This window comes from Rhinatrema bivittatum, chromosome 13, assembly GCF_901001135.1.
Source record: "Rhinatrema bivittatum chromosome 13, aRhiBiv1.1, whole genome shotgun sequence".
In the NCBI taxonomy this organism is placed as follows: Eukaryota; Metazoa; Chordata; class Amphibia; order Gymnophiona; family Rhinatrematidae; genus Rhinatrema; species Rhinatrema bivittatum.
In genome coordinates this window covers 31,491,397-31,516,458 of record NC_042627.1, presented here as the reverse complement: position 1 = coordinate 31,516,458, position 25,062 = coordinate 31,491,397, and the positions used below count along the sequence as shown (strand labels likewise).

General features: G+C 42.3%; 1 protein-coding gene across 6 annotated transcripts in view; it reads right to left on the bottom strand.

Annotated features, from left to right (window-relative positions):
* The window catches only part of ICE2 (interactor of little elongation complex ELL subunit 2), a 158,966-nt gene that overhangs the window by 40,950 nt on the left and 92,954 nt on the right, over positions 1 to 25,062 (bottom strand). For all 6 annotated transcript variants that reach the window (XR_003852373.1, XM_029574921.1, XM_029574922.1 and 3 more), the window contains one exon: positions 5,019 to 5,103. Coding sequence is in view for 5 of the 6 variants with exons in the window: in XM_029574921.1 (XP_029430781.1) it covers positions 5,019 to 5,103 (85 nt within the window). In the remaining variant the exon portion in view is untranslated. The remainder of the gene's footprint in view (positions 1 to 5,018; positions 5,104 to 25,062) is intronic.

Genomic DNA, 25,062 nt, shown 5'->3' with positions numbered 1-25,062 from the left:
AAAAACAGTCCAAATGCCTGTAACTAAAAACTCACCTGAGCTAAAAAATTCTAACTTATCCCTATCAATTAAAAAGCAAAATGAAAATACAAACAAAAAACAAACTTTGAAATGTTTGTATGCTAATGCCAGAAGTAAGATGGGAGAATTAGAATGTATAGCAGTGAATGATGACATAGACTTAATTGGCATCTCAGAGACATGGTGGAAAGAGGATAACCAATGGGACAGTGCTATACCGGGGTACAAATTATATCGCAATGACAGAGAGGAGCACTCGGGAGGAGGTGTGGCGCTTTATGTCCGAGATGGCATAGAGTCCAACAGGATAAACATCCTGCATGAGACTAAATACAAAATTGAATCTTTATGGGTAGAAATCCCTTGTGTGTCAGGGAATACTACAGTGATAGGGGTATACTACCGTCCACCTGGTCAAGATGGTGAGATGGACAGTGAAATGCTAAGAGAAATTAGGGAAGCTAACCAAATTGGTAGTGCGGTAATAATGGGAGACTTCAATTACCCCAATATTGACTGGGTAAATGTATCATCGGGACACGCTAGAGAGGTAACGGTGGTGGGGCCGCTTGGCAATAGTGATCATAATATGATCAAATTTGATTTAATGACTGGAAGAGGAACAGTGTGCAAATCCAAGGCTCTCGTGCTAAACTTTCAAAAGGGAAACTTTGATAAAATGAGAAAAATTGTTAGAAAAAAACTGAAAGGAGCAGCTACAAAAGTAAAAAATGTCCAAGAGGCGTGGTCATTGTTAAAAAATACCATTCTAGAAACACAGTCCAGATGTATTCCACACATTAAGAAAGGTGGAAAGAAGGCAAAACGATTACCGGCATGGTTAAAAGGGGAGGTGAAAGAAGCTATTTTAGCCAAAAGATCTTCATTCAAAAATTGGAAGTAGGATCCAACAGACGAAAATAGGATAGAGCATAAACGTTGGCAAGTTAAATGTAAGACATTGATAAGACAGGCTAAGAGAGAATTTGAAAAGAAGTTGGCTGTAGAGGCAAAAACTCACAGTAAAAACTTTTTAAAATATATCCGAAGCAGAAAGCCTGTGAGGGAGTCAGTTGGACCGTTAGATGATCGAGGGGTTAAAGGGGCACTTAGAGAAGATAAGGCCATCGCGGAAAGATTAAATGATTTCTTTGCTTCGGTGTTTACTGAAGAGGATGTTGGGGAGGTACCCGTAATGGCGAAGGTTTTCATGGGTAATGATTCAGATGGACTGAATCAAATCACGGTGAACCTAGAAGATGTGGTAGGCCTGATTGACAAACTGAAGAGTAGTAAATCACCTGGACCGGATGGTATACACCCCAGAGTTCTGAAGGAACTAAAAAATGAAATTTCAGACCTATTAGTAAAAATTTGTAACCTACCAATAAAATCATCCATTGTACCTGAAGACTGGAGGATAGCAAATGTAACCCCAATATTTAAAAAGGGCTCCAGGGGCGATCCGGGAAACTACAGACCGGTTAGCCTGACTTCAGTGCCAGGAAAAATAGTGGAAAGTGTTCTAAACATCAAAATCACAGAACATATAGAAAGACATGGTTTAATGGAACAAAGTCAGCATGGCTTTACCAGGGCAAGTCTTGCCTCACAATCTGCTTCACTTTTTTGAAGGAGTTAATAAACATGTGGATAAAGGTGAACCGGTAGATATAGTATACTTGGATTTTCAGAAGGTTTTTGACAAAGCTCCTCATGAGAGGCTTCTAGGAAAAGTAAAAAGTCATGGGATAGGTGGCGATGTCCTTTCGTGGATTGCAAACTGGCTAAAAGACAGGAAACAGAGAGTAGGATTAAATGGACAATTTTCTCAGTGGAAGGGAGTGGACAGTGGAGTGCCTCAGGGATCTGTATAGGGATCCTTACTTTTCAATATATTTATAAATGATCTGGAAAGAAATACGACAAGTGAGATAATCAAATTTGCAGATGACACAAAATTGTTCAGAGTAGTTAAATCACAAGCAGATTGTGATAAATTGCAGGAAGACCTTGTGAGACTGGAAAATTGGGCATCCAAATGGCAGATGAAATGTAATGTGGGTAAGTGCAAGGTGATGCATATAGGGAAAAATAACCCATGCTATAATTACACAATGTTGGGTTCCATATTAGGGCTACAACCCAAGAAAGAGATCTAGGCGTCATAGTGGATAACACATTGAAATCGTCGGTTCAGTGTGCTGTGGCAGTCAAAAAAGCAAACAGAATGTTGGGAATTATTAGAAAGGGAATGGTGAATAAAACGGAAAGTGTCCTAATGCCTCTGTATCGCTCTATGGTGAGACCACACCTTGAATACTGTGTACAATTCTGGTCGCCACATCTCAAAAAAGATATAATTGCGATGGAGAAAGTACAGAGAATGGCTACCAAAATGATAAGGGGAATGGAACAACTCCCCTATGAGGAAAGACTAAAGAGGTTAGGACTTTTCAGCTTGGAGAAGAGACGACTGAGGGGGGATATGATAAAGATGTTTAAAATCATGAGAGATCTAGAACAGGTAGATGTGAATCGGTTATTTACTCTTTCGGATAGTAGAAGGACTAGGGGGCACTCCATGAAGTTAGCATGGGGCACATTTAAAACTAATCGGAGAAAGTTCTTTTTTCCTCAACGCACAATTAAACTCTGGAATTTGTTAGCAGAGGATGTGGTTAGTGTAGTTAGTATAGCTGTGTTTAAAAAAGGATTGGATAAGTTCTTGGAGGAGAAGTCCATTACCTGCTATTAAATTCACTTAGAGAATAGCCACTGCCATTAGCAATGGTAACATGGAATAGACTTAGTTTTTGGGTACTTGCCAGGTTCTTATGGCCTGGATTGGCCACTGTTGGAAACAGGATGCTGGGCTTGATGGACCCTTGGTCTGACCCAGTATGACATTTTCTTATGTTCTTATGGGTGCAGCGGTGATGGCCACTCCCACGGGGAGGAGCCCCTTGAGGAATCACAGTACTAGGCTAGACTCTATACACGCAGACACAGAGAATTCGTATTTATTATACAGCTTGGTGGTACTGCCCAGGGGTGGCAGCAGTGAGGTAACCCAGTAGAGTTAGTCCAGGGGTCCTCAGAAGAGGAGACCAGTCCCACGTTCATGTAGATGGTAGGCAGTGCAGGGTAGAAGAGAGATTCCCAGATGCAGACTCCCAGCGCTGAAGCTGAAGATGAGAGAAGCTGACAATGTTAGATACTCACTGAAGTAGATAGCTGTATTAATGAGAATCCTGGCAGGCAGAAGTAGTTGAACTGTAGGCACCAAGGTAGGGAGAGCAGGCCCTCGAGGTGCGAGTACCCGGTATCCCAGATTGGTACCTGAAAGAAAGCACAAGGGCCCCCAAGGAGCGGGTACTCATGTTAGAGATGACCCTTAAGGGCAGAGAGAGCTTCCAGCGGCTGATGGGATGCGGCAGAGCAGCTTAGACAGGAGGGAGTCCAATCCTTGCTAACTCAGTTTGTTAGCAAACGAAGGGTAGGCTAAATACCCGGATGGTGTGACGTCACTCGGAGGGGACGCCCACGAGGTTCCCGCCATGACGTGGATAAAGACGTGGGTGGCGTACGCACCCTAGAAGTCCCTCAGGAAATCCATGGCGAACACCGTCGCTGTTGCCATTCTGGGGATGCTGGAGAGAGTGGCATGAAGACGCGGCAGCAGTAATCTTCCCAAGGCTTGAGGAGAGAGAAGGAAGAAAGGTGAGGCACAGAGGTCGAAGCAGTCTGAGACTGACGGACGCAACAGTAAGCTACTCCCACGCTTGTTTGTTTACCCAGACTAGCAAGTCAGTCCTTGTTGGTAGTTGTCTGAATGTACATCCTCTTATCTTCATTCCTCCCTGCCGTTGAAGCAGTGAGCTGCGCTATATATGTATTCAAAGTGAAGTATCAGGCTTAATTGATTTGGGGTAGTAACCGCTGCAGCAAACAAGCTACTCCCACTCTTATTTGTGAATGCAAATCCTTTGGCCCACGTTTCCTCTTGCTGTTGAAGCATAGAGCAATGTTCGAGTCACATTTATAAACCTTGTAAAACTGAAACAAGATTGTAAAGGTATTCCATAGAGTACACAAAATTGCGAAAAGCATTCTTTTGAGCACAAATTTCCAAAATGTGTTTTTGTGGGTATGTTTGAGAAACTGAGGCCACAGTTCTCCCCATACCATCTCTTCCTCTCCTACCCACAAACTTTTTGAATTTTTTACCATACACTTCCCCTGGGGGTACAGGGGATGACAGTAGCAAGAAACATAGCAGCTGCCCACCTCCAAAGGACCACAATGATTTCCATTTGTATCTTCAACTTACAAGTATTATTTTCCAAGCAAAGGAATAAAAACTACACGTAAGAAAATCAGCATCAATATAAGGCAAGCTCCACTTACTAAAAAGAATGCCTAAAAACTCTGTACTATAAGGCTCATGTGTACAGAAAACCCACCACAATATCACAGAAAGCATTTTAAGACAATTCATAAAATTGCCCCTATGATAGTATAGTGCTTTCTCTACAGGCATGCCATTATTTATTTAGAGGTCCACATTCAAAAGGGTTTGGGTTACCCAGACAAACCCAAGATTTTAAATTCCCGCCTCTGTAACTGGATACGTTTTACCCAGGTTAAATCATTCTTTGAATACAATTTATCCAGCTAAGGGGTGGGGGGATGGAGCATTCCAGGGGGGTTTCTGGGCAGGCTGAAGTTATCTAGCCAATTCAGCCAGAAAGCACATATATTCAAAGTTATTCAGGTAAGTTATTAGGATAGCTTTTGTCCTGACAAGAGATAGTCCTAAAGTTATCTGGGTAAACATACTCATATAATTTTGGGTTTGTCATGTATATTTATTGCCACCGTATTTTTTTTTGGCCAATTTCATTTGCATAAAAAAGTTCATATGTACTTCAGAACCAAATCAAATTTCAATCTTCACCCTTCCATTAACTAAATACCACAGAAAACTTACTTACTTAAAAGTTCCAAACTTCTCCTTTATTCCTTCCACTGATATCTCTTCTAGCAGAAAAAGCTTTGATGTAATGGCATCAATATGACCTGGAAAATATGAAAACTGAGCTTATTCAACATAAACATCCTAGGGATAACAGACATAGCTGGATGAGACATGGGTACGAATTTTGAGTCCAGTAGGCTTCTCTTTTATACCCCAATCTAGACCAGGAAGATGTAGAAGGGAGAGTAGCAATTCTATTCTGAAACAAACTGTGCAAAGCCCTTCTCAATGATTGAAATCTGAATGCTTATTAGCCCAGCTAGGAGTTGAAAACCTGATAAGAGTTCCTGCTGGTCGACCGAGCTCCTCGCAATAAAGCATCAGCTACACAAGAGCTATTAAAGCTTATCACAAATGTGACTCCGACTCCCAAACTTAAGAGATTATGGGAGACTTTAAATGCTGCCTCATACATTTATTTTATTTTATTTTTATTTAACAGCTTTTAATATACCGGTGTTCGTGCAAGCACATCACGCCGGTTTACAATAAACTTGAGAAGGAGGAAATTACAAAAAACAGGGAGTGGGGGAATGGAGCAGGAGCGAAAAAGGGGGGGGGGAGGGGGGGGAGAGAGGTAAAGGAGGAAAGACAGCAGTTGAGAAAGGTACAACATGGCTGCATTTCTTGCCATCATGACAAAACTAGGTCTTACTTAGGCACCCAACTCATAAGAAAGAAATATGTTGGACCTAGTCTTCCACGAGGGTATGAATAACCAGAATATCATGACGTCAGCATTTTTGGTCCGATCACTTACTAATTATGTTCCCCCTATGTAACTTCAAAACAGGTGGACACCAAAAAATCCTTAAAAGTTATGTGAAAGAAGAAATGTCAGACCACTGAAAACCTGCTGAAGGCCATACATTAGCCCCAAATAATCAAGAAGCTGTCATCTGTAACACAGCAGGTAAAGACATTAATTAAAATATAGCAAAAGTCTTGAATAAAATTGTTAGTTGCTATTTAGATGTGAACACAAGCTAACCTAATCTTGATTGGGTGTCATAAGTCTTTTCCTTGCTTGTTCTGCAAAGCTGGGGACAATGCGCATAATCCCCTTGTACCACGGATAAACGGGAAGGATTATGGCAAAAGTTCTCTTGTGGTGCAGTGCCTGCTGATGCATCTGGTCAAGTTCCATCAAAGAGTATAGTATGTACAAAGGAAGTAATTATTGCTTGCTGATGCGCACTCTCCCAGAATTCAGATCTGGACGATAACTTGTGGGGTAGAATAACCCACGCCTTACCCATAGGTATGCATGATAGCCTTCCATGTACTATTATTAAATGATTTGTATAGTGCATGTTATCAATCATGCTAGATGTATGCAGCACTGTACAGATCCATATAATTGTAAACTCCAAGGAGGAGGTACTAGCAATCTAGTCAAGACAAACACGGATTATACATAAATGCTCAAGATAGGAAAATGAAATTGATATGCTTCTCACAAGTTTATGATTGCTCTGAAGAATTTAGGAGAGTTAAGAAAAGGGAGAAGAATTGGTGTTTATTTTAGTCTTGTTATTATGCTGTAATCCACTTTGCACAGAATCTAGTTTTTGGATTATGCAGAAGACAAAATAAATCACACCATACTGAGATGTTCTAATAAGAGCTGCTGTGGAAGACTTTTCCCTAATCTTTGGGCCAGGGAGTTGTGCTGCACATGGTTTCTATTAAAGGGATAGTCGACTTACAGTATATGCTGCATCCTGCCAAGTTCTTGATTTTACAAGGACTAACCTAAACTATACCGTAATCTGACAGTTCAGTTAACTGAAAGATATGTAAGCTAAATTCTCCCTTGCTGCAAAATGCTTCTGGAATAAAGGAGACTCTTAGAAATATGCACTGTATGAAAGGATTAACTACAACTCCTCATGTTCATTGTTATGCATAATATATAAAATGCATTTTACTGTTAATGCAATACAACAAACAAGGAGGAGAACCTGACTCGATTGATTACAGACTCTAAAAGGTTTCATATACATTTGTGCGATGTACTGCTTATGGTACACTAATACAGAGGCTGCAGCATAAAAAAAACCCAACAGTTGAAAGAATCACACAGACTGAGTTTGGTATATTATATATGTAGCAGGCACTGCCCTTAGCATTCAGAGAGGAGGCCTTGCCCACTGCCCCTCCAGGGAAACATGGAGATGAAAGTGGACAAGAGGTCTCACCCCATCCCCCAGTACTCAGCGGGCGAGAGGAGTCAAGAGGCCAATGCTGAATTTAGGCACAAGCTACTTAAGATACAGTTTAGGGTCTCAGGTTATGAGAATTCTTTAAATGCAATAAAATTACTAAATCTCAAGTGTTACTTTTTTTTTTTTTTTTACTATGCGACTCGATATAACTTAGGATGACTTAATCCAACCCTACTTTAGACTTTGTACCCAGTAGGCTGAAAAAAGGTCTTGCCCCCCACCCCCCTCATTTTTCCTTGGCATCCTGGGCGGGGGGGGGGGGGTGTCAATGCAGGCAAGAGTTTTTGTCCCAATTGGGGGGGGGGGGGGGGTGCTCAGAGCAGATAAGAGGCCTAAGGGTTCGGCTTTTGAAAAGTAGTTCTGAAGCTGAACCTCCTTTCTTCCTCACCTGATTTACGATGGATGCGCGGGGAACAAATTCTTATAAATAAATAAAACAAACACATACTGCCTTTGAAAAGTCATATTCACAACTGACCAACCCCCCCCCCCCCCCCCCGCTCCCACACACGAATCAGCTGTAATTTTCTATATGGTGCAATCCAAATTTTCTTTTGGTCTTTTTGCTATATTAACTACAATTTGTTACAGAACTGAAACCATGATTTCATATCATCAGATATACAACTTTCCCCATCCACGATGTAAAGGAAAGAAAGAACACAACATCAGGTTATTTTTTATTTAAGAAACAACAAATTACACGACTTTCAATCAAGTCAAAAGTCAGTCACGAGACTGCTGATTTGCCAGAAAGCCCTAAACAACTCATTTTGTCCCGATTTTTTTTTAAGACACTATCCTCTAAATAGGACACTGGGAAATAATGGGTTAAAGCAATATCCTGTGTTTAATCTGAATCAAACTTTTACCAGTATATGTATAATTAAATTCTAATTTCTCCCTTATAGCAGGTTCCACTTTTCCTGATATTAACACAGATCATAACTGGAAACAAAAATAAATCAGAGGAATGGTCGTTGTCATAGAAGCTACAGTATTAGAAAAAAAACAATATATAATATTTCCAGAGCAGGAAACAGATGTTATAACCAGCCAGGATTCATTCTGGCTCTGAAAAACAGAATAACTTTGATCTTTTCATACTACCTCTCAATATTCTTTTAACAGTGACTCTTTGAAGACAATATTCAAAACCATTTACACAGGTAAATAATGATTTTGCCTCGTAAACTTGCTGCCTGAAAATTAACCTGTTCTCAATACTGCTAAATCTATGTGCATTGTTGCACAACACATGCACTTTTAGCCACATTTAGAGACTGTTCCCAGGGGTTTGATCTCTGCAGACTGAAAAATAATCTATGAAGATTTTATTTTCAAATGTATGTGCATTGTTTTCAATAGAAAAAGTACAAAAAGCAGGCAGAAAAGTCCAAGGGTTATTTCGTTTTGAAAGGTGGTATAAAGTTAACAGCTAAAACGTAATTGTGGATTTTTGGTGCAAACTAGGGTTTTGACTTCCTGGACCATGAGATGATGTCCACTTGTCAAAGAAAAGCTAAAAGGCGAACTTCAAAAGCCCTACACGAGCAGAGGTCGGGCTGGCGTGCGCTGCACGGATTTTAAAAAGCACGTGGGTTCATGAACAAAACTTTTTTTTGTAAAAAAGGGGAGTGACGTAGACATGGGCATTCCAAGATTTCTCAATGAAATCTGCACATAATTATTTATGCACACAAGCGCACACCAGAGTCCCCTACCGCATAACTTTACTTCTGCTATGGATGGTGTCTAAGTCCAAGAACAAAAAAAAATAGGCTAGTTAGCGGGGTTTTAAGGGTAGGGGGTAACAGGTTAAAAGGGAGACTAATTAACTAGAGGAGTTAGGAAGTCCTATTCTTTACCTGGGCTAACTGGGAACGAACTGGTGAAACTGGTAATTGCATCGGCATTCAAGTCTCCTAAAATCCCACTTACGCAGAAGAGGCGGCATTTGCATGCACATGCTCACATCCATATAAAACTGTGCACACATGTACATGCGTAAAGCCCATGCGTGCATATGCGCCTGTATCCTTTAGCGTGAGCCGGCATATGCGCATACATGTGTGCCCACATGGCTGTTTAAAAGTTACAGTCATTAATAGTTGGGGGGAGGGATGAAACTGAAGTTGGGAATGTTTTGATAAACTGGATTAAGAAACTAAGAAATTGCCATACTGGGTCAGACCAAGGGTCCAACAAGCCCAACATCCTGTTTTCTACAGTGGCCAATCCAGACTACAAGTACCTGGCAAGAATCCAAAAACTAAGTATATCCCATGCTACTGATGCTAGTAATAGCAGTGGCTATTTTCTAAGTCAACTTTGATTAATAGCAGGTAATGGTCTTCTCCTCCAAGAACTTATTCAAACCTTTTTTTAAACCCAACTACACTAACTGCACTAACCACATCCTCTGGCAACAAATTCCAGAGTTTAATTGTGCATTGAGTGAAAAGAATTTTTCTTCGATTAGTTTTAAATGTGCTACATGCTAACTTCATGGAGTGCCTCCTAGTCCTTCTATTATCCGAAAGAGTAAAGAACCAATTCACATTTACCTGTTTCTAGACCTCTCATGATTTTAAACACCTCTATCATATCCCCCCTCAGCCGTCTCTTCTCCAAGCTGAACAGCCCTAACCTCTTTGGTCTTTCCTCATAGGGGAGCTATTCCATCCCCTTTATCATTTTGGTCACTCTTCTCTGTACCTTCTCCATCACAACTATATCTTTCTTGAGATGTGTTGACCAGAATTGTACACAGTATTCAAGGTGTGGTCTCACCATGGAGCGATACAGAGGCATGATGACATTTTCCGTTTTATTCACCATTCCCTTCCTAATAATTCCTAACATTCTGTTTGCTTTTTTGACTGCTGCAGCACACTGGGCCAACAATTTCAATATAGGAGCTCCATCTGTTATGATTTTGAATGTGAATCCACAGTAGACCGTGGTCTTACCTTCAGGGAATGATAGACCAAGGTAGTAGTGCAGCGAGAGGCGTCCCTCCAGTTCCCGAACAGCCGAAAAGCAGACAGCAAACAGATAAGTCCAGGTCCAATCCAATATCAGGGCAGGCAGCAAACCAGAGAAGTCCAGGTCCAATCCAGTATCAGGGCGGGCAGCAAACAAAGAAGTCCAGGTCTAATCCAGTGTCAGGGCAGGCAGCAAACAGAGAAGTCCAGGAAAACACTCCGAGGTCGGAACAAAGGTAAATCGCAAAATCCCACAGAAGCACCAGCACAAGCAAGCCTGTAGCTGAGGCGAGATTGTGCTGGGCTCAGTTCTTTAAATAATTGAAGTTAGACGCGCCGTGGTGGGCGGAGCTTGCTTCGGATCGCGTCGGATCGCGTTGCTGCCGGAAGACGTCGGCGAACAGGCATGGAAGCCAAGGCTCTCCGCGCCGCTGCACGTCGCGAGGTTAACAGTACCTCCCCCCTAAAGGCCCTCTCTCTTGTTCTGAGGGTGAGGTTTCAAAGGAAAACGTTTATGAAACTCCTGGATTAAGCGAGGGGCTTGTATGTTAAGGAACGGTTCCCATGAATTCTCCTCCGGGCCATAATTCTTCCAGGAGATTAAATATTGTAAGGTACCCCTTGATCTTCGAACGTCCAGGATCTCCTTAACCTCATATTGAGAATTATCTGGTATGACAGATGGGATTGTCTGCTTAAACTTCCTAGAGGGCCAAGATAGGATCGCTGGCTTCAGTAAGGAGATGTGAAACACATCAGGAATGTGCAAGGTAGGGGGTAGCCGAAGTTTAAAGGACACCCTAGTTATTTGTTTTTCGATCGGAAAGGGTCCAATAAATCGAGGTGCAAATTTTATGGAGGGAGTGCGTAATTTGATGTTCTGTGTGCTAAGCCACACCAAATCTCCAGATTTAAGTGGGGGTTCCCTTCTTCTCCTCTTATCAGCTTGAACCTTCATTTTGTTGGATGCTTGTTGTAATAGAACTTGAGTCTTCTCCCATAAGGTAGTCATGGAGTGAGCCACTCGGTCTACTGCTGGACAGACAGAAGAGGTAGGAAAGGGAAGTGGGATTCGTGGCTGTCTCCCAAAGACCAGGAAGAAAGGTGAGGAACCCGAGGCTTGAGTATCATGATTATTATGGCACATTTCTGCCCAGGGAAATAAAGATGTCCAATCGTCCTGGCGTTGGTTGACATAACATCGTAAAAATGTCTTAAGTGTTTGATTAGTCCGTTCAGTTATTTATTTATTATTTAGGATTTTTATATACCGACATTCTCAATACAAGTATCAAATCAGGTCGGTTTCCATAGAACAAAATTGTCGCGGTTAAGGCGTTACATTAAACAGAGTTTCTGAACATAAGAACATAAATAATACATATAGTTTCTGAACATAAGAACATAAATAATACATAAACAACAGTAATTCGTCAAAATAACGTGAATAAATATAGGGAATAGCTAAAAAGAGGGTAGTCTAAATTGGGATATACAGGTAACAGAGAACAGTGTTAATGGGCGACAACATGAGTAAAGCATGAGCTAAAGAACTAATGCATCAACAAAGGAGTCTTTTCAAAACAAGTGGGCTGACCAGATCAGTTAGCCCATTGGATTGTGGGTGATAGGCAAAGGAAAAGTTTAGATCTATCAAACTTCTTGCAGAGCTCTCTCCAATATCGTGCCGTAAACTGTACTCCCCTGTCAGATACAATACTGGAGGGCAGACCATGGATTCGAAAGATGTGTTAAAGAAACAATCGACCCAATTCTGGTGCAGATGGCAAACCAGGCAGAGGGGTGAAGTGTGCCATATGGGAAAAGCGATCAATGATGACCCAAATAACGGAATTACCCTCAGAGGGAGGAATATCTGTAATAAAATCGGTTGCGATGTGTTTCCATGGTTGATCTGGAACTGGAAGAGGTTGTAACAGTCCACTGGGTCATTGTCTAGGTGTCTTTTGGGCAGCACAAATGGGACGCGATTCAACATATCGTCGGACGTCAGTTGCCCACTGTGGCCACCAATAGTGACGGGACACAAGCTTCATAGTTCAGAGTCTGCCAGGGTGTCCGGAAAAGACTGAATCATGGGCCCAACGTAATACTCGTAGTCTTGGTTTGGGTACTACTGTTTTGCCCACAGGAATAGGGAAGGTGGCTGCCAATATTATGTGAGCTGGGTCGATAATATGTCGGGGCGCTTCAGGAGTGTCCTCCAGAAGAAAACTCCTAGATAATGCATCGGCACGTATGTTCTTTTCAGAAGGCCAAAAATGTAGCTTGAAGTCGAATCTACTGAAGAACAGTGCCCAGCGAGCTTAGCGTGGATTGAGGCGCTGAGCATGAGACGAATAAGCCAGATTCTTGTGATCCGTATAAATGGTAATAGAAAATTTGGCCCCCTCCAGAAGATGTTGCCATTTCTTGAGTGCCTTCTTGATGGCCAATAATTCTCGTTCCCTGATAGTATAGTTCTTTTCTGCAGGGGAGAATTTTTTAGAAAAATATGCACAAGTGCACAACCCTCCGGACTCACAGGGTTGTAAGAGAACCGCCCCAACACCTAAGGTGGACGCATCGACCTCCAGAATGAATGGTTTCTCTGGGTCAGGACGTTGTAAACAAGGGTCTTTAACAAATTCTTTTTTCAGAGATTGAAAAGCTTGAATGGCCTCAGGAGGCCAAACCCGATTTGGAGCTCCTCGCTTGGTTAGGGCAGTTAATGGTGCTACTAAGGTAGAATATCCGGAAATAAATTGGCGATAATAATTAGAAAATCCCAAAAATCGTTGCAAAGCCTTGAGCCCTACCGGTTGGGGCCACTCCAGAATTGCTTTGAGTTTCTCAGGGTCCATGTGAAGACCTGTTCGAGATACAATATAGCCTTAAAAGGGTAACTGTTGCTGATGGAAGAGACATTTCTCCAATTTTGCATATAGTCTGTTCTCCCGAAGACGTTGGAGAACCTGTTTAACGTGATTTTGGTGTTGCAACTCATTCTTGGAAAAAATTAATATATCCTCAAGATATACGATGACATGGGAGTAAAGGAGGTCCCTGAAAATGTCATTTATCATATTTTGAAAGATTGCCGGAGCATTACATAGTCCGAATGGCATAACCAAATATTCATAGTGACCGTCTCGCGTATTAAACGCGGTCTTCCATTCGTCTCCTTCCCGTATTTTGATTAAGTTGTATGCTCCCCGAAGATCAAGCTTGGTAAATATCTGTGCTCCTTTTAAATGATCAAAGAGTTCTGAGATAAGTGGGATAGGGTATCGATTCTTCTTGGTGATGCTACTGAGTCCTCTGTAATCAATACAAGGTCGTAAAGATCCATCCTTCTTTTTCACAAAAAAGAATCCAACACCAGCCGGGGAACAGGAGTGTCTGATGAAGCCCCTGTCCAGGTTTTCCTGAATATACAGTTTCATGGCTTCGGATTCGGGTTCTGATAGGGCATACACCCTACCCCTGGGAGGTTCTTTGTCTGGTAATAAATCTATCCCACAGTCATAGGTGCGGTGAGGTGGCAGAACTTCTGCCTGTTTTTTGCTGAAAACATCCCTGAATTCTGCGTATACTTGGGGTAATGAGGATGGTGTGGTTAGTAGACAAGAGACAGTGTGCATAACAGGACGGATCTGTTTTAGGCAATTCCGATGACAATGCGTGCTCCATCTAGTCAGTTGTAAGGTACCCCAATCGATTTGAGGTTGGTGGAGTCTTAGCCATGGTAATCCAAGGATCACTTGATTGACTGAAGAGGGAAGAACATATAGCTGAATAGTCTCTTGATGTAGAATTCCGGTGTTGAAAGTAATTGGTTTGGTGATTTGAAAAATTTTCTTTGTCAGCGGTTGCCCAGAGACGGATGACACCATGAGTGGAACCGCTAATGACTCAGTGGGAATTTGATATCGGCAGACTATTTCTTCTTCGATGAAATTACCGGCTGCTCCTGAGTCCAAGAAGGCTTGCAGAGGAAATGTGTCACCATGGAGATCTATAGAGACTGGAATTAATATTTGTGGAGAGGAAATGGCATGACCCAGGGAAGCCTCTCCTACCAGTCCTAGGTCCGGGAGTTTCCAGACTTGTTAGGGCATTTATTGATAAAATGTCCAGTGCCGGCACAATAGACAAAGATTATTTATTCTTCTTCACCGACGTTCCTCTGAAGTTAAATGACACCGGTCGACCTGCATGGGTTCCTCACTGAATACTTGGGAGTCTGGAGTTTTGGGAGTCATGAAGGGTCTCTGAAAGGAGGGTGCCAGTCAAATGGGTCGTCTGGCGATGGCCCGTTCCCGAGATCTTTCTTGAAATCGGAGATCAAGTCGAATGGCCAGGCGGATTAAGTCCTCTAAGGATTCTGGAATTTCTCGGCCCGCAAGTTCGTCCTTAATGGCTTCAGAAAGACCTTGTCGAAGATGGCGGTAAGGCTGTCATTACCCCAGCGTAATTCGGCTGCTAAGGTTCGGAATTGAACGGCATATTCCCCTACTGATCGAGACCCTTGCATGATTTGTAGTAGGTCAGAGGCTGCCGAAGTTGTGCGACCTGGCTCATCAAAAATCATGTGGAAATCCTTCAGGAATCATTCTAAATTGTCCATTAAAGGATCCTCTCTCTCCCAAAATGGAGAAGCCCAAGCTAATGCTGGTCCCTCCAACAGGGATAAAATAAACGTGACCTTGGTTCTATATGTAGGAAATGACGCTGCTTGGACAGAAAAGTGCATCTGGCATTGATTTAGGAAGCCATGACATTGTTGAGGATCTCCATTAAAACGTGGTGGGGATTGCAATCGTATAGGAGGAGCAGGCACTCAGGGAACTGGGTTTGCTGAAGCAGCCGCCGATAGAGCATCCATTCGAGCCACCAATCTTTCCAATACCCCCGTAACTTGATCTAAGGCTCCTTGTTGTTGCTGAATACGCGTCACTAACCCAGGAATGGCTTGTAGGGCTGAAAGGTCTACAGGATCCATGGCCTCAGCTATCTGTTATGATTTTGAATGTGAATCCACAGTAGACCATGGTCTTACCTTCAGGGAATGATAGACCAAGGTGGTAGTGCAGCGAGAGGCATCCCTCCAGTTCCCGAACAGCAGGCAGCAAACCAGAGAAGTCCAGGTCCAATCCAGTATCAGGGCAGGCAGCAAACAGAGAAGTCCAGGTCCAATCCAGTATCAGGGCAGGCAGCAAACAGTGAAGTCCAGGAAAACACTCCAAGGTCGGAACAAAGGTAAATCGCAAAATCCCACACGAGCACCAGCACAAGCAAGCCTGTAGCTGAGGCGAGATTGTGCTGGGCTCAGTTCTTTAAATAATTGAATTTCCCGTGCAATCGCGGGAACTTCTGGGTTGAAGATAGACGTGCCGTGGTGGGCGGAGCTTGTTTTGGATCGCGTCGGATCGTGTTGCTGCCGGAAGATGTCGGCGAACGGGCATGGAAGCTGAGGCTCTCCGCGCCACTGCGCGTCACGTGGTAACACCATCTCAGTGGATATTTTTGAAAACTCTTATAAATTATTGTTCAGATGGTACCCGACTCCAGAGAGATTACACCGCATGTATCTCAAGGTTAGTTCTAGTTGTTGGAGATTGATTTGAGCTCTAGGACCAAGATTTCTTTTTCTTCCCAGTACTAAAGAGTTGATCCTTGACTACAAAAGAATGAAAGCAAACAATTATATCCCTCGGGTGGCTCAAACAATTATATCCCTCAGCTCGCCGGCCCAAGGCATGATAAGCCCTCTCAATGGATATATCAGAGAGGTGAGGATGGTCTGAGACATCCTCAGAATTTTGTAGAAAGGTACTAAATTGCAAAATCGTGGCCTTACAGTCATTATTACTCTGGTCGCACCTCAATACCCTGAAATCGGAGGTTACATCGCTTGGACCAGTTCTTCTCAACTTCAAGTTTTTCAGCAAGGGCTGTATTTTCGTCTCGCAAGGCTGAGAATTTGTTTTGTAGATCATCAAGCTGAAGCGTGTGAGAGTCCAGGCCTGTTCCATGCTCATCCGTATGGTGACCAATATCTTAACAACTCTTCCCGGTTCGGACATCATTGCGATCATATCAGATTTATTATTTTTGATGTCTTTGCGAAGATCACAAAACCATTTGCGAAATTCGGCATGCATAGGTAAGTTGGTCTCCGCTTGCGAGTGCAGTGTATTTGCAGAGCTCTCCCCTTGCGTCGGGTCAGCTATCCTTGTACGCCCCGGATCTGGAGATCCGGGCTTTACCTTTGAAAAAGAAAACTGCTTCATATCCACAGTGTTGCTCTTAGCAACCATGCTTGCTCTCTTAACTTCACTTCGATCCGGCTGGGGGTGCAAAAGCTCCACTGTGTGCTGAGATATGTCGAATGGAAGGCTATCTGGAGGTGGGAGAGCAGTTTCAGGTGGCCATCTAGGTTGGTGATGTCATCAACCCTCCAAGGCTTTTATTTCTTTTAAGTGCTTTATTTAACAGTGCAACAAAACCAATATGACCCCGGATTACAATCGGCTCTTTCGAGTATAGGCGCCTTGATGTTTGGATAACTAGCTCACCTGTCCCAGGTTGACAGATTGATACACAGCTTGACTAGGGATGGTCAACAGGTTTCCCAGATATATGGCACAGTCAGCATCGGGACACCTGGCAAGTCTAGCGGTCTGCTTAAAAGTTCACTAGAAAAGCTTCTGGATTTTCTCCCACTCCTAACTTTGGTATTATGGGAGCTGTCATGGTACACCATTCGGCAATAGCTTGAAAAGCTTCTGTAATTGATTAATATTGCTTGGCTATGCCTTCCTGCAGGGCAATCAAAGTTGCTTGTACGGTGCTCAAATTCTCTAGGAGACATTGTTGTTCTGCCACCAGGCCAATTTTTCTACTTTATTTCTTCACCGTAAGGACGGGAAAGAAAAATAAAACCTTTCTTTCCTATCTCAGACAAAATAAATTCCTGCTTGTCCAGCTCTAACTCACTCACTGTTCTAACTGCTTCAAGCTGGGTTAGCTCCCTTCATCTGTTATATATTTGACTCCTGGGCTCTTTCTATAGCCAAGCCCCAGGAAAACTTCTCACAGTTTACTTGTGTGTGTGTATTTTTTCCATATACTTATATGGTCCATAAGAGTTAAAAAATAAAATTCTCTCTTCTTTGTTCTGACTTGCACTACTTGGTGCTACTATATAGCTCACCTGTTTCTGCTCTGTGCAACCGTTTAGAGCAAACAGACTTCCAAACAAACTTTCTGTTCTGAGGCTTGGATTTCTGGCTATGCCTTGATTAGTACAGAAAATCCCCAAGCTGACGCCGTATGTGGAACAGAGATGAGTGGTCAAGACTTTTTTTTCCTTTTAAGTGCTTTTACAGTGCAACAAAACTATCACCATTCACATTTCACACCACACAAATTCAGGCCAGCTATGTAAGCAGTTGTCTTCTCCTACACTACATATCAAACAGGTCAGTTATTCTCAAAGGAATGCCTCTCTCTTCTTGCTCACATGCCCCTGGAATCCTGGGGCCTACTTTTGCTCGCCTCTCAACCTACATTATATCCCCGGACCAGAGGAGTCAGCCTGTACCCAGAATTCCCTGTCTTAAGGTGGACTAGGTGCAGATAGCTAAGCCCTGTTCTTAAGGTGTTCCATGATCTCTGTATATATCCTGTCACAAGGGGAATTTATATACAGATAATAGGCAAATTGTAGTGCCTTTGGGGAAGGATAGGTTACAGTCTTGGATTTGAATTCTGCTATGGTTAGGATTCTGAATTGGTTTGTGCAATGCAAATTAATATTGAATTAAAAAAACAAAACAAAACAAAGCTACTTAAAGTGGGCGGGGTGATACCTGAGAGATTACCAGTAATAATGAAGGGCATTCGATGATAGTGGAAGCAGTGGAATTTGTAAGAGATTTAGGAGTTTTTAGATTCTAGATTTATGCTAGAGCATCATGCTTCCCATACTATCCAAAAAATAAATATACGAGATGAACCTATACTTTGGAAAAACACTAAAATGAATCAGATTGACAAAAACTTGACAAAAACTTTTAATCCACAGGCTCTTGCCCACAATGGGCTTCAACCAGTACCATAAAAACAAGCATCTAAATTTTGCATCATATCTTTTCCTTACCCTGTGGATTAAAAGTTTTTGTCAAGCACATTTAAAACTATACCATTTCTTATTTGGTGTTTTTCCAGAGTATAGCTTGACCTCATATAGTTGTTTTCTGTAATATTGTTCGAGGTTTAATGCTCAGTATGTGTGGAATTATCCTATACAGTCCATACAGCATTTTGCATGTTAAAGTTGGTAAGGAGACTGCATCCTTAGTTGAACAATCAAGCTTTTAAGATGGTTATTCATAAAATAGTTACATGTCATCTGGACTATTCTAAGTGTCTCTATGTGGGCCTCCCATACAGGCCGATACAGAAAAATGTGCGGGAGAGCTGGCGAGCGCACAGGCCACTCTCCTGGGTGCACGATTCAGGAGGGTGGCCTGTGCAAATTAGGGCCCACGGTAAAAGGAGGCGTCCCTAGTGCCTCCTTTTTGACAGGAGCTGCAGCTGTCAGCGGGTTTGACAGCCGAAGCTCAATTTTTCCGGCGTCTGTTCTCAAACCTGCTGACAGCCATGGGTTCGGAAAACGGACTCCGGCATAATTGAGCGTTCGTCTTCCGACCTGCGGGCTGATTTTTTATTTTTTACTTTTGGGGCCTCCGACTTAATATTGCTATGATATTAAGTCGGAGGGTGTACAGAAAAGCAGTTTTTTCTGCTTTTCTGTACACTTCCCCAGTGCCGGCCGAAATTAACGCCAGCCTTTGGGCACGCGTTAATTTCTGAAAGTAAAATGTACGGCTTGGCAACACATTTTACTTTCGGTATCGCGCGGGAATAAATAATAGGGCCATCAACATGCATTTGCATGTTGCGGGCGCTATTAGTTTCTGGGGGGTTGGACGCGAGGGTGGTCAGGTTGTTCAAGAAGGGAGTCTGTGTCACAGATGCTTCAGAATCTACACTGGTTACCAGCTTCATCAGCGCCTCCTAGCCTAGTTGCCTTGACAAGAAAATAGTCCAGACTCGGGAGGGGGGCAGATGGCACGATTCTGTTTTATTTATTTTTGTTATTCACCTAGCATATTCTTGTTATAGGCGAATGATAAATAAATGTATCTGCAATAGTGAATAAAACCACTGTAATCACTATATACCATAATACACTACCAAAAATTCAAGATAAGTCAGCTACCTTCATACCCCTCTATCTTTAAACATAATTACCTCTAGCTCAATGCATGTACCCTGAACACGTGTACAACTATTAAAATTAAGTTCATCTCAGAAAATAAAAAATAAATTCTGATGATAACTTGGCATATTAGTTTCATATAATCAAAACGGTCATTTATTAGAAGGTGGTAAATAAACAGGCCTTGAAATATTTCCTAAACATTAAGTAATTTTACATCTTTGCAAGCCAAATCATAGAGACTGGGACCCACATAAAAGTAAGTCCTTTTTTTTACGTTTATAAAAACAAAAGAATAGTACTAGAAATTCTTAATTCTAAGAAAGTGCTTGAAGACACAAACAAAGCAAGATTGGAAAGGTGCATTCATCAAGTGCATAAAATTTCCAAGAGTTCATCATTTTCAGTACCAACCACTCACTCATCTATCTTCTGCCAACCTCTCCCCCCACCACCACCACTCAAGTCCACCCCCCCTCAATGGCTCCTCTTTACTTGGGCAGAGCCCAAGGATTCACACTAACCATGCCGCTCTGTTCACTAGTGATTTATCTTCATGTGGTTGGCAAGGCCTGGGGAGGGGGGGGGGATTCCATGTCAGCTGTGTTGCTTCATTCACTGGCTCTTTAGCTGGTAGGGCCTGGGGATCCCTGCCAGTCACACTGATCTGCTCCTCCTGCTGTTCGCTATCTGCCTTTTTTTCACCTGCATATGCTCAGACATTTTCCCACATGACCTTTCTATTGCCAGGAATTTTGAGTGCATAAATTGCTCATTTGCAGATGAAAAGGGACACAGAAAACATCCCCTGAATCGGGTTTGCTGGGTTGGTGGAGTGATGCAGATGATCCTTTAAAAGCACAAAAGTTTAAATTGCAAATGTTATTGGCATCAGATTTTCAATTGCTACATCCTGGAAAATCAGTAGTCCCCCTGGGAGTACTAGTGGAAGCAGCTATTGAAGCCTCACAAATAGAGAAGCTAATGTACTTACTTAGAGGAGAGAATTATATATTTGATGCTATATGGGAAAGATTCAAAGCATATTATGTCAGTAGGATGCATGGGGAAACAGGGAGATGGGGTATATGGCAATGCTATTTAGAGAATTTGGAATCTGCTGTTACGGATCCGAATACAAATCTGCTTTCATCCATGCCTGTTCTTGATATTTGTTTTCTGCCTCTTGTTTGCTATTATTATTTTCCTTTTGTTTCTGTTTCTGCTTAGATGTAACACTTGTTCTGACTGCATTTGGTCTTTGAAATAAAGAGTTACAAAAAACAAAGACAAAGAGACACTATCATAAGGTACATAAAACATTCTTACACCTATTTGTGAAGAATGCCTAAAATTGCAGAAGTATTTATTGTGGTAGTATAGTTCTGCACATGCAGATCAATTTAAACAATTCTCATAGCCATTTATCATAACTGTACATTACAGAAAAGACCAAATTGTTCACTTCAATTAGCCCTTAACTGTTTTTGATAAACAGCAAATGTGACGGAAAAATAATCACTGAAATAGACACTCCCTTACCAATAAAAATAAATAAATAAATAAATAAATCTCTTTCCGCTACCACCTGTATCTTTCCAAAACTTAAGTTTTGCTAGCATAGTACTGCTAATTAAACAGTACAGTACTATCTGCATTAGAAAGGATAATGTTTTCTTGAGGGACTGGGTGTATTACCTCCATCTTGCTGATCATTTCAGTTTTCCTTAGATTGGAATGTGTGAACTTCGTCTCACCCTAAACTAAAAGACTAATTTTCATTCCTGCCACTCTCCCCTCATTCCTAATATCCCATTCCCACCCAAGAACATCTCCACCCTTCTCCCATCCCGTGAAATGAAAGAGCACGGAGGCCCGTCTTGGTCAGGGTTTATTTCTAATTACCAAACCTGCTGGTAATACTGTTTTAAAAATGAATGGGTGTTAATAACATGTGGGTGGGGTGCAATTGTTCCATAAATACTTGTAACTAGTGGGAAAATATTTTCCATCAAGCTGAGGATGTGGTCTGCCATAAAGTAGTAAAACAAAAAAAAACAAAAAAACTTGCTTCTTTTACAAAATATGGTCAAGTACAAGCAGAAAGAGTGAGAGATTAAAAACAAGTGAAGCAGAATTGTTCACCCAGACAACTGTACTCTCTCTTACTGATTCTTTAACCTTTCTACAACTCATACGTACCTCACCCCCCTCACTCAGTTCCATGCCACTTTCAACCAACTCCCACCACCATCCCCCCCCCCCCAACATCCCCCACACACATATCCCATTATTCCTTCCCCCCAGAGTAACAGAGGCACCCCCCCCCCCCTTTCCCTCATCCTCCCCACCCCAGGGCTATGTAAACAGAGTCATAAAAACATACTCTTTTTAGCTGTCATTCAGTCCTAGATTTATTTTATCATCATGCTCTTTGTTGGCAGAAAGAACATTTCTAGATCAAGACCCAACTTAATGTAAACGTTAGAACAAGAGTAGATTCAACATGATTGCTGCTACCCTGCTGCTCAGTGTTGGAGCTCTCTTGGCTGTCACCCTGTTTTTCTCCTTTGACTTTTTCCTCTATTCGTTCATTTTGCTGATACGATGAAATGTAAGATAAGCTCAAGAATTACCGCTCAGACTCTGCAGCCTATATGTCAGGGTCTACAGACTGCTATATGAAGCAGATTACAGATGTTGCTCCCAGGCAGCTACTGAATCCCCTAACATCACAGGCAGCTTCCGATTGCAGCCTCTACTGCACCTGAAGGCATATCCATTTGGCATCCCTACAGCATCAAGTTTTTCCCAGAGGGAAGATTTTCTCCGAGACACTGGAAATTAGAGTGCCAGTGTTTGGTAGGGGGCCGGAGAGTTACTAGTAGATTCTCGTGGCATGGAAGTCTGAAGATGAGACCTTCAGGGACATAGTAGTCAAGTCCCAACTTCAGACTGGCAGCCCTGGTGCTGCCTTGGAGGAAGAAGGTCTCATAATGGGAGAGCACCAACCAGGTGTAGCAGGAAAGGATCCTGTAGCAAGGACCTGCTCTCTAGGTGATGCATTGTCCTTTTGCACTGAGGATATCTCCCCAAGGCCTACTGCCCAGGAGGGAAGGGTTAGGTCGGCCGTCATAGTTGGTGATTCGATTATTAGGAATGTAGATAGCTGGGTGGCTGGTGGGCGTGAGGATCGCCTGGTAACATGCCTACCTGGTGCGAAGGTGGCGGACCTCACGCGTCACCTAAATAGGATTTTAGACAGTGCTGGGGAGGAGCCGGCTGTCGTGGTACACGTGGGCACCAACGACATAGGAAAATGTGGGAGGGAGGTTCTGGAAGCCAAATTTAGGCTCTTAGGTAGAAAGATTAAATCCAGAACCTCCAGGGTAGCATTCTCTGAAATGCTCCCTGTGCCACGCGCAGGTCACCAGAGGCAGGCAGAGCTCCGGAGTCTCAATGCGTGGATGAGACGATGGTGCAAGGAAGAGGGATTCAGTTTTGTTAGGAACTGGGGAACCTTTTGGGGAAGGGGGAGTCTCTTCCGAAGGGATGGGCTCCACCTTAACCAGGGTGGAACCAGACTGCTGGCGCTAACCTTTAAAAAGGAGATAGAGCAGCTTTTAAACTAGAACAAAGGGGAAAGCCGACAGTAGCTCAGCAGCGCATGGTTCGGAGAGAGGTATCTTTAAAGGATACTAATGATGCATTAGAATTAGGGCATCCTGACAGTGAGGTTCCAATAATTAGAAAAGTAGTCCAAGTGCCTGTAACTAAAAACTCACCTGAGCTAAAAAATTCTAACTTATCCCTATCAATTAAAAAGCAGAATAAAAATACAAACAAAAAACAAACTTTGAAATGTTTGTATGCTAATGCCAGAAGTCTAAGAAGTAAGATGGGAGAATTAGAATGTATAGCAGTAAATGATGACATAGACTTAACTGGCATCTCAGAGACATGGTGGAAAGAGGATAACCAATGGGACAGTGCTATACCGGGGTACAAATTATATCACAATGACAGATAGGAGCACTCGGGAGGAGGTGTGGCGCTTTATGTCCGAGATGGCATAGAGTCCAACAGGATAAACATCCTGCATGAGACTAAATACAAAACTGAATCTTTATGGGTAGAAATCCCTTGTGTGTCAGGGAATACTACAGTGATAGGGGTATTCTACCGTCCACCTGGTCAAGATGGTGAGATGGACAGTGAAATGCTAAGAGAAATTAGGGAAGCTAACCAAATTGGTAGTGCAGTAATAATGGGAGACTTCAATTACCCCAATATAGACTGGGTAAATGTATCATCGGGTCACGCTAGAGAGATAACGTTCCTGGTTGGAATAAATGATAGCTTTATGGAGCAATTGGTTCAGGAACCGACGAGAGAGGGAGCAATTTTAGATCTAATTCTCAGTGGAGCACAGGACTTGGTGAGAGAGGTAACGGTGGTGGGGCCGCTTGGCAATAGTGATCATAATATGATCAAATTTGATTTAATGACTGGAAAAGGAACAGTGTGCAAAATCCAAGGCACTCATGCTAAACTTTCAAAAGGGAAACTTTGATAAAATGAGAAAAATTGTTAGAAAAAAACTGAAAGGAGCAGCTACAAAAGTGAAAAATGTCAAAGAGGCGTGGTCATTGTTAAAAAATACCATTCTAGAAGCACAGTCCAGATGTATTCCACACATTAAGAAAGGTGGAAAGAAGGCAAAACGATTACCGGCATGGTTAAAAGGGGAGGTGAAAGAAGCTATTTTAGCCAAAAGATCTTCATTCAAAAATTGGAAGAAGGATCCAACAGAAGAAAATAGGATAAAGCATAAACATTGGCAAGTTAAATGTAAGACATTGATAAGACAGGCTAAGAGAGAATTTGAAAAGAAGTTGGCTGTAGAGGCAAAAACTCACAGTAAAAACTTTTTTAAATATATCCGAAGCAGAAAGCCTGTGAGGGAGTCAGTTGGACCGTTAGATGATCGAGGGGTTAATAAAGGGGCACTTAGAGAAGATAAGGCCATCGCGAAAAGATTAAATGATTTCTTTGCTTCAGTGTTTACTGAAGAGGATGTTGGGGAGGTACCCGTAATGGAGAAGGTTTTCATGAGTAATGATTCAGATGGACTGAATCAAATCACGGTGAACCTAGAAGATGTGGTAGGCCTGATTGACAAACTGAAGAGTAGTAAATCACCTGGACCGGATGGTATACACCCCAGAGTTCTGAAGGAACTAAAAAATGAAATTTCAGACCTATTAGTAAAAATTTGTAACTTATCATTAAAATCATCCATTGCACCTGAAGACTGGAGGATAGCAAATGTAACGCCAATATTTAAAAAGGGCTCCAGGGGCGATCCGGGAAACTACAGACCGGTTAGCCTGACTTCAGTGCCAGGAAAAATAGTGGAAAGTGTTCTAAACATCAAAATCACAGAACATATAGAAAGGCATGGTTTAATGGAACAAAGTCAGCATGGCTTTA